Source organism: Vulpes lagopus, chromosome 2 (assembly GCF_018345385.1).
Source record: "Vulpes lagopus strain Blue_001 chromosome 2, ASM1834538v1, whole genome shotgun sequence".
NCBI classification, from domain to species: domain Eukaryota; kingdom Metazoa; phylum Chordata; class Mammalia; order Carnivora; family Canidae; genus Vulpes; species Vulpes lagopus.
In genome coordinates this window covers 165,748,310-165,760,685 of record NC_054825.1, presented here as the reverse complement: position 1 = coordinate 165,760,685, position 12,376 = coordinate 165,748,310, and the positions used below count along the sequence as shown (strand labels likewise).

Below are 12,376 nucleotides of genomic sequence, written 5' to 3'. Positions count from 1 at the left end.
TGTTCTTGCTCAGAAGTGTCAAAGATGGGAAGAGTGGACCTGTGGAATCTTGAGACATTTTGGTTATGTGTTCACCCCTTTATTTTTATTTTTAAAGTATGGTTTAAGAGGGATCCCTGGGTGGCGCAGCGGTTTAGCGCCTGCCTTTGGCCCAGGGCGCGATCCTGGAGACCTGGGATCGAATCCCAGTCAGGCTCCCGGTGCATGGAGCCTGCTTCTCCCTCTGCCTGTGTCTCTGCCTCTCTCTCTCTCTCTTTGTGTGACTATCATAAATAAATAAAAAAATAAAAATAAAAAATAAATAAAATCTTAAAAAAAAATTTAAAAAGTATAGTTTAAGGACATGTGTATGAGTGCTTGTAGACTGAACATGTGGTCATCCCCTCAAATCCATATGTTGATGCCCTAACCTGCAATGTGAATGTATTTGAAAATGATCTTTTAAGGAGGTAATTAAGGTTAAATGAGGCCATAAAGGTGGGGTACTGATCCCATGCTACTGGGGTCTTTGTAAAAGGGAGACACTTGAGAAACTGTTGTGTCTCCGCACACCATGTGAGCTACCCAGAGAGATGGCAGCCATCTGCAAGGCAGATGGCTTGGTTACCACCAGGAACCAAGGTTCCCTGTCTGAACCTGGATCTTAAACTTCCGGCCTCCGGAACTGTGAGTTATAAATATGTGGTGTTTAAGCCACTCGGCCTGCGGTATTTGGTTATGGCAGCCCTGGCACACTGAGGTGCCTGGTCAATAGGGAGCAAACTCTGATGGTCAGCTTTATGTGTCAACCTGGCTAGGCTGGCAGCCCCAGTAATTCAGACACGAATGCAAGGGTTGCTGTAAAGATATTTTGTAGGTGGGATTTAAGTGCACCATCAGATGACTTGAAGTGAGGGAAAGTATCCTAGTTAACCTGGGTGGGCCCGTTTCAATTGACAGGTTTAAAAAGCAGAGTTGAGATTTCCCAGATGAAGAAATTCTGCCTGGAGATAGCAGCTTCTGCTTCTGCCGGGTAATCCAGGCTGCCCTTTCTGACCGGATTTCAGAGTAGTTTAGCCAGCCCCCATCATCCTGTAAGCCAATTCGTTTCAAATATCCTTTAATATACACCTCCTATTGACTGTTTCTCTGGTTGTTCCCTGTTATATAGGCTCCACCTTCTTCCCTGGGCACATTCCCCTTCTCCAAGCTCCGCGCCTTACCCTTCCCTCCTAACCCTTCCCTCGGAGCTCCACCTCAGGCTCTACCTCCAGAGCTGAGACCCGCCCCGTCCCAAGCCCCGCCTCCAACTCCTCCCCCAAGCGGCGCCTCTGGGCCTTACCTCTCCCTCGAAGCCCCGCCTCCTAATAGGAGCTCCACCCCTGCCGCACCCTGGGCCCCGCCCCCTGCCCCTGGGCCCCGCCTCCAGCCCCTCTACCCTCACCATCACACTTGAGGCCCTGGCGCACCAGGCCGAAGAGCATCTCCCCGCAGTGATCGCAGAAGGCAGGCGCTCGGTAGGAGTGCACCGTGAGGGCGTGCGGGCGGATCTGGAAGTCCTCGAAGGTGGCCGAAGCTGCAGGCAGCAGGGAGGGGGTGGATGGTTGAGCCAGGGCAGCGGGGTACGTTCCCGGGGCTCTCACCAGCTTCCAGGCGGCAAGGTTTCATCTTGCCTTCCTTCATTTGCTCACATTCTATACTCTAGAGGGTTCCAATCCCAGCGTCACCACTGGGAAGACACCTAAGCCAGTGACTGGGAAGTTATTTAGTGGGTACGGATTTTCGGTTCTGCAAGATGAAAACACTCCAGAAGATAGTTGCATGACAGTGTGAATGTAATTAACATTACCTAACAAGAGACTTAAAGATGGTTAAGATGGCAAATTTTATATATATTTCACAATTAAGTATTTTACTTTACTTTTTTAAAGATTTTATTTATTTGGCAGAGAGAGAGAGAGCATAAGCAGGGGGAGCTGCAGGCAGAGGGAGAGGCAGAAGCAGGCTCCCCCCTGAGCAGGAAGCCTGGATCCTGACCTGAGCTGAAGGCAGACACTTAACTGACTGAGCCACCCAGGTGCCCCACAATTAAACACTTGAAATAAAATTTAAAAATACGCATGCCTGGGTCCTACCCTCAAAGTTGCTGATTACTTGGTCTAGGATGGAGCTTGAGCATCTAGAGAAAAGACCAAACACCTATGTATCTCAGTTGTCTCATCTTCAAAATGGAAATCCAATAAACATTTACTGAGCATTGTTCTAGATGCTAGGGACACCACACAGAACCAAAAGACAAATTCCCTGCCTGGCCTCTAATAAGGGAGGCAGACAACCAAAACAAAGAAAATAAATATTCTTCTTTTTTTTTTTATATTTTATTCATTTATTCATGAGAGACACAGAGAGAGAGAGGCAGAGACACAGGCAGAGGGAGAAGCAGGCTCCATGCAGGGACTCAATCCCGGGTCTCCAGGATCAGGCCCTGGACTGAAGGCGGCGCTAAACTGCTGAGCCACCAGGGCTGCCCGAAAATAAATATTCTTATTTAACAATCACCCAGGGGTGCCTGGATGGCTCAGTCGATTAAGTTTCTGCCTTCAGCTCAGGTCATGATCCCAGGGTCCTGGTATCAAGTCCCTGTATCGGACTCTCTGCTCAGTCTGCTTCTCCTTCTCTGCCCCTCTCACCTGCTCATGTACTCTCTCTCTCTCTCAAATAAATAAAATGTTTTTTTTTTTTTTTTTTTAAAGGGGCCACCTGGCTGGCTCAATTGGTTAAGCATCTGCCTTCGCCTCAGGACATGATCCCCAGAGTCCTGGAATAGAGTCCCACATGGGGCTCCCTGCTGAGCCCAGACTCTGCTTTCCCTCTGCCCCTCCCCCTGATTGTGCTCTCTTGCTCACCTCCTCTCTCTCTCTCTCTCTCTCTCTCTCTGTCAAATAAATATATTTTAAAAATCTGGGATGCCTGGGTGGCTCAGTGGTTGAACATGTGCCTTTGGCTCAGGGCGTGATCCTGGAGACCGGGGATTGCATGGAGCCTGCTTCTCCCTCTGCCTGTGTCTCTGCCTCTCTCTCTCTCTCTCTGTGTCTCTCATGAATAAATAAACAAAATCTTAAAAAAAAGAAAAACCCCAGCCAGTGTAGCTCCAAAGTTCACGATTTTAGTACTGTACTTACTGCCTCTTGGAAATGTTTAAGTAATAAAATATACAGTAAGTGTCCACTATACTCAAGTAATTATTTAAAAAAAAAAGCCTCTCAAGCAATTCGTCTCAGTAATGGGACAAATATTTATTGAAAACCAATATAAACTGGGTACCCTGGAAGACACAAGTCAGCCGAAACAGACACTTGCATGCTCTCATTTGATGTTCTTTATCTCTATACGTATAACTTGGCACTTTTCCCCAGGGTAAAATTTTATATATATATATATATATATATATATATATATATATATATATGAAATATATATTTTATATATAAATTTTATATATGAATTATATAAAATATATAATTTGAACATTATGTATATTTATATATTTAGATTACACATAATGTAAAATGTATATAATGTAAAATGTATATAAATATATATCATATATGTATTATGTATGCTTATACATAATTTATTAAAATATATAATGTAATTTATATGTATATTTGTATATTACATGCATAAGTATATGCAATATATATATATTTATATTCCAGAAATAAATTACAACTACAAAAAATTTATGTACAACAAGCTAGAAGTCAATAAGTGCTTAGGAGAAAAATTAAGGGAGAGAGAGAAAGTACAGGATGTCCAATTTTAAATAGGTGGTTGAGGAGGGCCTCCTTCAGGTGTCATTAGGGCAAAAGCCTGAAGGAGGTAAGGGTATGAGGCATGCAGGTATCCAGGAAAGAACATGCCCACTATCACAATAGTATTCTTTATAGATACTTTTTTTAAAGGCTAAATGAATCAACATATGGAAAACTCACAGTGCTCTTTTTTTTTTAAGTTTTTATTTTTAAGTCATCTATACACCCAATGTGGGGCTCGACCCACAACCCTGAGATCCAGAGTTGCACACTCAGAGTCAGCAAGGTGCCCTGTATTTTTTTTTTTTTTTATGTTAAAACATTTTTGCGTGTCATCCTTGTGCAGGGGCCATGCTAATCTTCTCTGTATCGTTCCAATTTTAGTATATGTGCTGCCAAACCAAGCACAAATTAAAAAAAAAAAAATTTTAACCAGAGCTATTTAAACAGAGAACATAGAAAGTACTCAATAAATGCTAGTTTTTAAATTTTTTCTAAAGATTTTATTCATTTATTTCAGAGAGACAGAGCACCAGCAGGGGGTGAGAGTAGGGGCAGAGGGAGAGAGTGAAGCAGCAGGGAGCTCCATGTGGAGCTTGATCCCAGGACCCTAAGATCATGACCTGAACTGAAGGCAGACGCTTAACCGACTGGCCACCCAGGTGATCCTGTTAGCTTTTAAAATTTCATTTTTGGACTAATTCTCTTTTCTACCCCAAACCCCCCCGCCCCCCCGAATTTCAGTCTAATATTGAGCTTTTTTCCTTGTTATTGTGTAACAGAAAGGGGACTCTCTTCTATGTGCCAAGCACTGTTTATACACTCTGGGTAAAGTTATGAACAAGACAGATTTATACCCCACTCTCAGGGAGCTGACATGTTTGGGGGAGACAGACAGGGAACGCAAACATACAAATAAGGAAATTTCAGACACTGGAAGAAATAGCATTCAAGCTCAACTCCAAATAACATGAAGAAGCTAGCTGTGAGAAAAAGAGGTGGGGAAGGAGGCACTGAGAGCCAGTGCAAAGACTTGGAGATGAGAGGAAGGCTTGGTTTGTTCAAGGGACAGAGAACAGGCAAGCATGGCAAGAACAAAAAAATATAAGGGGGACAGTGTAGCAGGTGAATTCCGGGAACTACCAGGGGCCAGATCATGGACAGCCTTAAGGCCATATTGAGGAGTTTCATTTTGTTCCAAGGGTAGTGGGGAGCCATGGGAGAATTCTGAGCAGTGAAGTGTCATGATCTGACTTACGAGCTACTGTAACACTCAAAGCAGGGGGACCAGAGGAGGTAGTAAGAAATAGATTCAGGATGTATGCTAAAGGTAAGACCACTTGTTTCGATGACAGATCAAGCAATGGGTGAGAGGAAAGGAGGAGTCATGGATGCCCCCAAGATTTGGGGCATGAGCACCTGAGTGAATGGTGATGACCTTCACCAAGGTGCAGAACACTGCTGGAAGAAAGGATGACAAAAATCAAGATTTCTGTCTTGGACAGGCCATATCTGAGATGCCTAGAGCTGCCAAGTAAAAGTGTCAGGGAGACAAGCTATATGACCAAGATTTGGATTTATCAGAGGGAGACCTGGATGAATACAAATCCAAGAGTTGGCAGCCTCCACGAGGGTATTTAAAACCTGAAAAAGATCACCAGGGCCATACATCCAAACTTCTGCTAATTGCCATCCATTCATTCAACCCATTCTACTGAGCATTGCACTATGCAAGGGCTGGGGGTGGAAATGCAGCCAAGAATAAGGCAGGTACCCCCCTATCCCCCGTGTTCCAAGAAGAACCTTGAGCTGTCCACTCCTTTGAGGTGCTGAGTTTGCTCATCTCTCAGATGCAAACAGCCAGTGGGTGACTAGGTTCTGGCTGAAAATAGTGAGGTACAGACTTCATCTAACCCTTCAGAGTGTGATTTCTTTAAAAAAATATATTTTATTTATTTATTCATGAGAGACACACAGAGGGAAAGGCAGAGACATAGAGGGAGAAGTAGGCTCCCTGCGGGGAGCCCAATGCTGGACTTGATCACCAGGCACTGGAGCGGAAGGCAGATGCTCAACTGCTGAGCCACCAAGGCATCTGAGTCTGATTTCATCTAGCATTTCAGTGGGATGGAGGCATGGGCATCAGAATATTTAACATTCTGTATTGGGGTGCCCAGGTAGCTCAGTAGGTTAAGCATCTGCCTTCAGCTCAGGTCATGATCTCAGGGTCCTGAGATCGAGCCCCTCATTGGGCTGCCTGCTCTTTAGGGAGCCTGTTTCACCCTTTCCCTGCTGCTCTACTGTCTGTCTGTCTCTCTCAAATAAATAAAATCTTAAAAAACAAACAACAACTCTATCAAAGTAGAACAAACATCTAGAAAAAGACACATTTCAAGTGCATGGCTCACCGAACTGTCAAACTGCACACACTGTGTCACCAACATCCTGATAAATAAATGGAAGTTTAAATCAATCCTCAGAGATCTCCCTCCTGCCCCGCAGGTGATGGTAGCGATGCCCCTTGCCGAGATGGAGAACAGGGCACCTTCTCAAAGGGCATTGGCCACCCTCACTCCTACCTGTATCCATCTCTGTGCTTCATAAATGGAATTTTACAATACGGAGTCTGACGTAGCATCTGCCTTTGGCATTAAGTTTGTGAGATTCACCCGTGGTGCTGGACATTGCCTACATTCTGTGCTGAGCAAATTCCACTGTGTGCACAAGCTATATATTCACCCATTCCGGGGCGGTAGCTCATAGGGGACTAACTTGCAACCAGGGCTTTGAACCACTGGCCCTGACTTTAAAAACGTGTTTCTGGGCCCACCTCTCCTCTCCCTCCGCCAGATGTCCTGCCCCCGCTAGAGGCTGCACCCCCAGGCCCCCAGGCGGGCCTCCAACGCTCACCAGATAGCACCACCTCCACCAGGTCGCCCTCCTGGATGTCTCCAACAGAGCGCACCAGCTGCAAGAGGTTGGCCGACGTGGGGTCATGTTTGAAGAGAAGGATCTTGTCGTAAAGACCGTAGAAGCCACACTCCGGGAACTGAGGGGCGGGAGAGAGAGACGGAGGTGGTCACCACGGAAAGGCTCAAAGGCTCTGCGCTTGCCTTCAGCAGCTGTCTAGAACACTCCCAGGGCAGGGCCCGCAGTTTCCCCCGGAAACAGAGACCCCGCAGCCCTGCGCTTCCTGCCTGCTGCCTCCCAAGCGCAGCGCAGCTCACAGCTCCCGCGGGCAGGGTGCCAGGGCCCCAGGTGTGCGGGGAGGGGCGCCAGCGGAGTTTGGTGGCTGGACTGGGAAGCTGAGGTGGGAGGGAGTGTGGCTCTGGGAGCATGAGCACTTAGTAGAATTTGCAGGGGGTGGGGGGAAGGAGGGGTGCTAAGTGAACACCCCCTCCTTTATGCCCCCACCCCACCCCAGCTTCCTTCCTGGATCTATTGTCCCTGTTACCTGGCTCCAGGCCCAGCACTGGGGTGGGGCCAGCTGGAAGAAGGGGACTTAGGACTCAGGGAGGGGGTGGAAGAGGAGGGGTAACAGGAAAGCTAGGCTCAAGGGAGCTGGAGGTAGCAAGGGTGCCCCCCACCCAATGTCCAAAAGACCCAGGTGTCCCTAGCAGGGGTTGGGGGGGGGGGGCGGAAATGAAACCTGGTAGAACAGAAAGTGAAACTGCCCAGGTGGAGCAGCTGGAAGGAAGAAATGGGGCCCAGCCACACCTGGACATAAAGGATAGAAAACCAAACTGGGGTGAGGCCTGAGGGAGGAGGCTGAAGATTTGGGCGGTAGACAAATTACACTCAGGGGACAATCTGCCCTCTACCCCACCCCCACCCCATATGTTTGCCCCAAGAGCAGGCTGAGTTGGGTGTGAAAACTGGACCTGTGGGTTTGGGGGTTTTGGTGGAAGGGCCAAGGAAGCCCCATATTCCTGTCTGCTGGGAGAGGGTCCACAGGTGACAGGGACTGCCTGGGCCTTGACTGCTTGTGTTTGTGTGTGTCGGGGGGGTCTGTCTCTAGGCTGTAAAATAGGGGAGTACGCCTAGCTCCCAATGTTCCTCTGAAGCCCAAGGAATTCATTTCTGGGGGTCTGAGAAGATTCTGGAATTTGGACATTTGGGGATTCCAACATGCTCACATGATATGATTATACATATATAAAATCTTAGGTTCCAATGTATTATCATGATATATTTTAGGATTTCAATAATCTGGATCAGCAGCAGTTTGATATTTTAATGTTCTGGGCATTTGAGTATCTTACCATTAAAGGATTTCAACAGCCCAGCATTCCAAAATTCTAACATTTTAACATCTAGGATTCCAACAACCCAGGAATCTGATATTCTACCATTTTAATGTTTTAGTATCCCAACAAGCTAAGATTCTAATGTTTAAACACTTAATCTTTTTTTTTTTTTTTTTTTTTTTTAAGTAAGCTTTATGCCCAGTGTGGGACTCATGGCCCTGAGATCAGGAGTTGCATGTTCTACTGACAGCCAGCCTGGTGCCCCTGAACACTTTAATGTCAGACGTGTTCAATTACCTAGCAGTTGTGTATTTGGACAATCTAGAATTCTAATATTCTAACATTTTTACAATCTAGAATTCCAACAACTGAGAAGCCCACTAACCTAACTTTTAACATTCTAGAATTCACACACTGAGTTCTACCTGAATCCCTCTTGCCAGGATTCCCAGCTTCTCGCCATGATGACCCTGGTATCCAAAACTAAGAATAGGGTGGGGTTGGGGAAGGCCCATTTTAATAGGCTGGAATCAGACCTGAGGGGGTGGAGACACTGTGATTAGGAGAGGGGACAGAGTCCCCAGAGCCTCTAGGGGATCCAAAGAGGTGCCAGCCCCTCTACATACAGCTCAGGCCTGGGGTGGGGGGCAGAGATTGGGCTCTGAGACCTCACTTGCCCTTGGCAGCTAGCGCAGGCACCCACACCCACACATGTCACCCGATAGCCATGGCCAGCTCAGCTTCAATTTCTACTGTTTCCACAAAATGGGAGGTAGGGGATGGGCTTGATTGGGGAGGTTCCCCATCTGCTGGCCCACCTGCCCCTTCCTCCCCACTTCTACATCTATCTGGCCCCTCCTTTACTCCCTGCTAGCTGCAGAAAACAACTACATTCAGGGACATGCAATTTGGGGAGGACTTTGGAGCACCCCACCCCTGCTCAGGCCTCCCTCAAAGGCTTAGTGGGGTGAAGAGGCAACAGGGGACTAAATGCCCCATCCACACACACCCAGTCACCCAAGGCTTAATGTTCCTTCTTCCCCTTCCCCTGTGCCAGGCTCCAGGCCACCCCTGCCATCACCCCCCACCCAGACCTCTCCCCAAGCTCGATGGGAAGAACCCTTCCCCTCACCTTCTGGTCCACGATGGAGCAAGCCAGCTGCTTCACATGGGCCAGCTCAGAGGCGGTGGGCAGCAGCACAAACTCGCGGGTCAGCCCGATCTGGATGTGGAAGGAGACCCCGGAGCTCGGAGCTGGTACCTGGGCCAGTAGCGGTGGCGGCGACTGCAACTCCAAGCCGCAGGGGGGCGGAGGGGACCCCGGCCCGGGAGAGCCTGGGAGCCCGGCGAGATGGGAGGGGGAGGCGGCCATAGGTGGGGGGAGTCCCGGGACCGGGCGCCGGCGCCGGCCGCCCGGCGCCCACCCGGGATCCGGCTGAAGTAGCCCGAGCCCGGGAGCCCCGGGCCGCTGGATTCGAGGGCGCTCGAAGCTGGTGCTGGGAGCGCGGTAATCCCGGGGATACGAGAAAAGAAATCTAGCAGGTTGAGGGCACTTGCGGATGGCGGGACCCTGGGAAGTTAAAGAAATGTAATCTAGTGATCAGATACCCGGGAGTCATGAAGGAGAGATCTAATGGCTTGAGGGGATCCAGTTATTGAAAAAGTCCAAGAAAGAGGACTAATCAAGAAAATCTAGTAGGTCGGGATCTCAGGGATCAGGAGAGCTCAGGATCAAAAAGCCCCTTGGAGAGAGAAAGGCTTGAAAAGGGAGCAGGGGGGATCCCAGAACCCACTGGCTCTAAGACGAGGATCCAGTGAAGAAGGGGGCTCGAGGGATTCACCAGGCCTCGGGGGTGAGGATAGGAAGTCGGGGATCGAGTAGATCCCAAGGATCCGACGGGCCCGGGGATGGGCAAAGGGATCCCGAGGGCCGGGGTGCTAAGGAGGGAATCTCACGGGTCTCAGAAGTTGGAGAAAAGTTCGGTCGTGGGCCGCGGAGAAGGGGGCGTTACCGCCGGCGGTTGGGGGTGGGGAGGGAGGGTCGCCCGGCGCCGGGAGCCGGTGGCTCTTTTTCCCCCTCCAAAGTTTAACTCTGCGGCTGCGGCCCAGGAGGAAGTGTCGGGAGCGATGGCGCAGTCGGCCAATCCACGCGGGCCTCGGTGACGTCAGAGGGGGCGGAGCCTTCCGGGGGGGCCGGGGGCGGAAGGGGAGGGCAGGCCCGGCACCTCCGAAGTGGGGGCGTCACCTGCCCCGCCCCGGGCCCAGGCGTCTCGGGTGCGAGACGCGGGGCAGGGATCCCGGACTGATGCCGACCCCCAACACACCCAAGTCTGGAAAGTTAACTCTTCCCTGAGCTAGAGAGGAGGGGCGAGCCACTCTCACCCCCATCAGCGGTCGGGGAGGCGTCTGGCCCTTTAAGGAAGGGGGCCATCTAGCCGGGCTTGCATCCGGCGCCCACCGCAGGGGAAAGGGTGGGAAACTGGTGTCGGGTCCAGCCCGCTCAGGGTTCTCTGGGCTCGGCCTACCTCTTCTCTGAGCGTCGTCTACCCCACCCCCATGCCCGCTCGGTGGAGGGGGTGCAGTAGAGATCCCGCAGCCCATTACACGGTTAGGAAGACAGCGGCTTCCAGATGGGCGGAAGGACCTTGCCTCATGTCTGTCTCTGGCAACCCCAACCTCGATGAAGTGCATGGACTGGAGGGGCTTGGGCTGGGTTGTCTGAGCCGGGACAGTAAGACGGGTGGAGAAGGGGTGTAGTTTCCCTTCAATTGGCGCCCCACTCTGCCCCAGCCCTCAGGAGAGCCAAGAGCCTCGGACCCGGGGGTCCTCAAAGGGCCATAGCAACCAGGGAAGACACCACACCCTCCCCACCCCCTAGATGAACTGGTTGTTCTGGGACAGCGTGCATGTGTCTGTGTGGCTTTAGGTAGGTGGCTTCCCCTCTCTGAGCCTGTTTCTCCATCAGCTCCTGACCCCAGAAGTCTTTGTGGGGAGATTGCAGAATGGTGCCTGGCACACAGCTGAGATTCAGTAGGTGGTGGCCATTGCTGTACTTGGCAGAGATAAAGGGGTGGGCTCAAGCCCTCAGATGTTTAGTAGGAGTATGTTCATTAATCAGTCATCCAGCAAGCATTGAATGCTGGCCTACTACGCGCCAGGCTTGTCCTAAAACAGCTCTTCCAGCCTGGTCAGGAACAATTCAGACTTGATTTCTCCTCCCCAGCTAATAATAAGAGTGGTTACCATTTAGTTTACGCTCAGGAAACTGAACCCCGAGGGGCAAAGTGACTCCTCCAAGTCATCCAAGATCACCACTCAAGTTGCTGCTACCACCCCACTCCCTTCACTGAGGGTTCAAAGCCTGGCTTTGAGTTCCAAAGGCATCCCAGGGTAGATGGTCCAGACCAGGAGGGCGGGATGGGGGCCTCAAGACAAGCCCCCCTTCCCCGTAAAGGGCTGCTGGGGGCAGCTGAGGTCGGTACAGTAGTGACTCTGCCACCACATCCGGGGGCTGGCTGGGGCTGGGGAAGGAAGTCTGAGGCTGGAGTGAAAACCCAAACCACCACCTGGGGAAGTTGCTCAGAGCCCAGAGGGATGAGGGGGGAGCGAGGCCACGTGGAGCTCGTAGCTAGGTTTTGGTCAGTGTCACCTGATGGCCATCTGGCCACCTGCATCCTTCTTCAAGTGTTCCTGGGGTCCTGACAAGGGCTGGGTCCTATTCTGGGCACTGGGGCACAGCCTTTGTTAACCCAGAGGGTGGGCATTAGCGTCAGGCCTGTTGTACAGAGGATGCTGAGGCCCAGACACATGCAGAGGGAGCCCACAGAACTGGATACAAATGCTGATGGCTTGCTGGAGGCCCTAAGCAGCCCCCCCCCCCCATTTCACTTTCTGTAACTTAACACTGACGATTCCCGCTTCCTAAGCTTGTTGTGAGGACCCAGTGAATTAGTATGTGAGGAATTTAGTGTGGGGTCTGGCTCCTGCTAAGTGTGTGACTGACCACTGCAATTCAACTGTCCTGGGGAAGGGAAGGGACTCATGGGGCACCTGCAGTGAGGGACCAGGTGCCTCCACCTACAACCTCGGGGCAGCTCCCAGCATAGCGGAGGCATTCTACAGGGCAGGTCCCAGGCTCTCCCTTCCCCACTCCATGTTGGCTGAGGCTCCTTGTAAGCCCAGGCTCACGTGGGGAGGGAAGGGAAAGTGGGGGCGGCTAAGTACTCAGGGCAAGCCCTTTAATCAGCCATCATGGGGGGGGGGGCTGGGAGTGGAGGGGGGGAGGTCTTAATCTGTCACATCACATCATCTGCTTGTCAGGACTCTGCCCCCAGG

General features: G+C 50.7%; 1 protein-coding gene and 1 non-coding gene across 2 annotated transcripts in view; both read right to left on the bottom strand.

Annotated features, from left to right (window-relative positions):
• The window catches only part of PRKD2 (protein kinase D2), a 35,188-nt gene extending 25,055 nt beyond the window's left edge, over positions 1 to 10,133 (bottom strand). The window contains exons 1-3 of the mRNA XM_041744762.1: positions 9,174 to 10,133; positions 6,705 to 6,843; positions 1,424 to 1,555 (exon numbers count right to left, since the gene is read on the bottom strand). Of these exons, the coding sequence (XP_041600696.1) occupies positions 1,424 to 1,555; positions 6,705 to 6,843; positions 9,174 to 9,413 (511 nt within the window). The 5' untranslated portion in view covers positions 9,414 to 10,133. The remainder of the gene's footprint in view (positions 1 to 1,423; positions 1,556 to 6,704; positions 6,844 to 9,173) is intronic.
• On the bottom strand, positions 4,096 to 4,202 carry LOC121485903. Its single transcript, XR_005986409.1, has one exon. It is a non-coding gene; the product is annotated as a U6 spliceosomal RNA (small nuclear RNA).
• Positions 10,134 to 12,376: the final 2,243 nt, after the last annotated feature.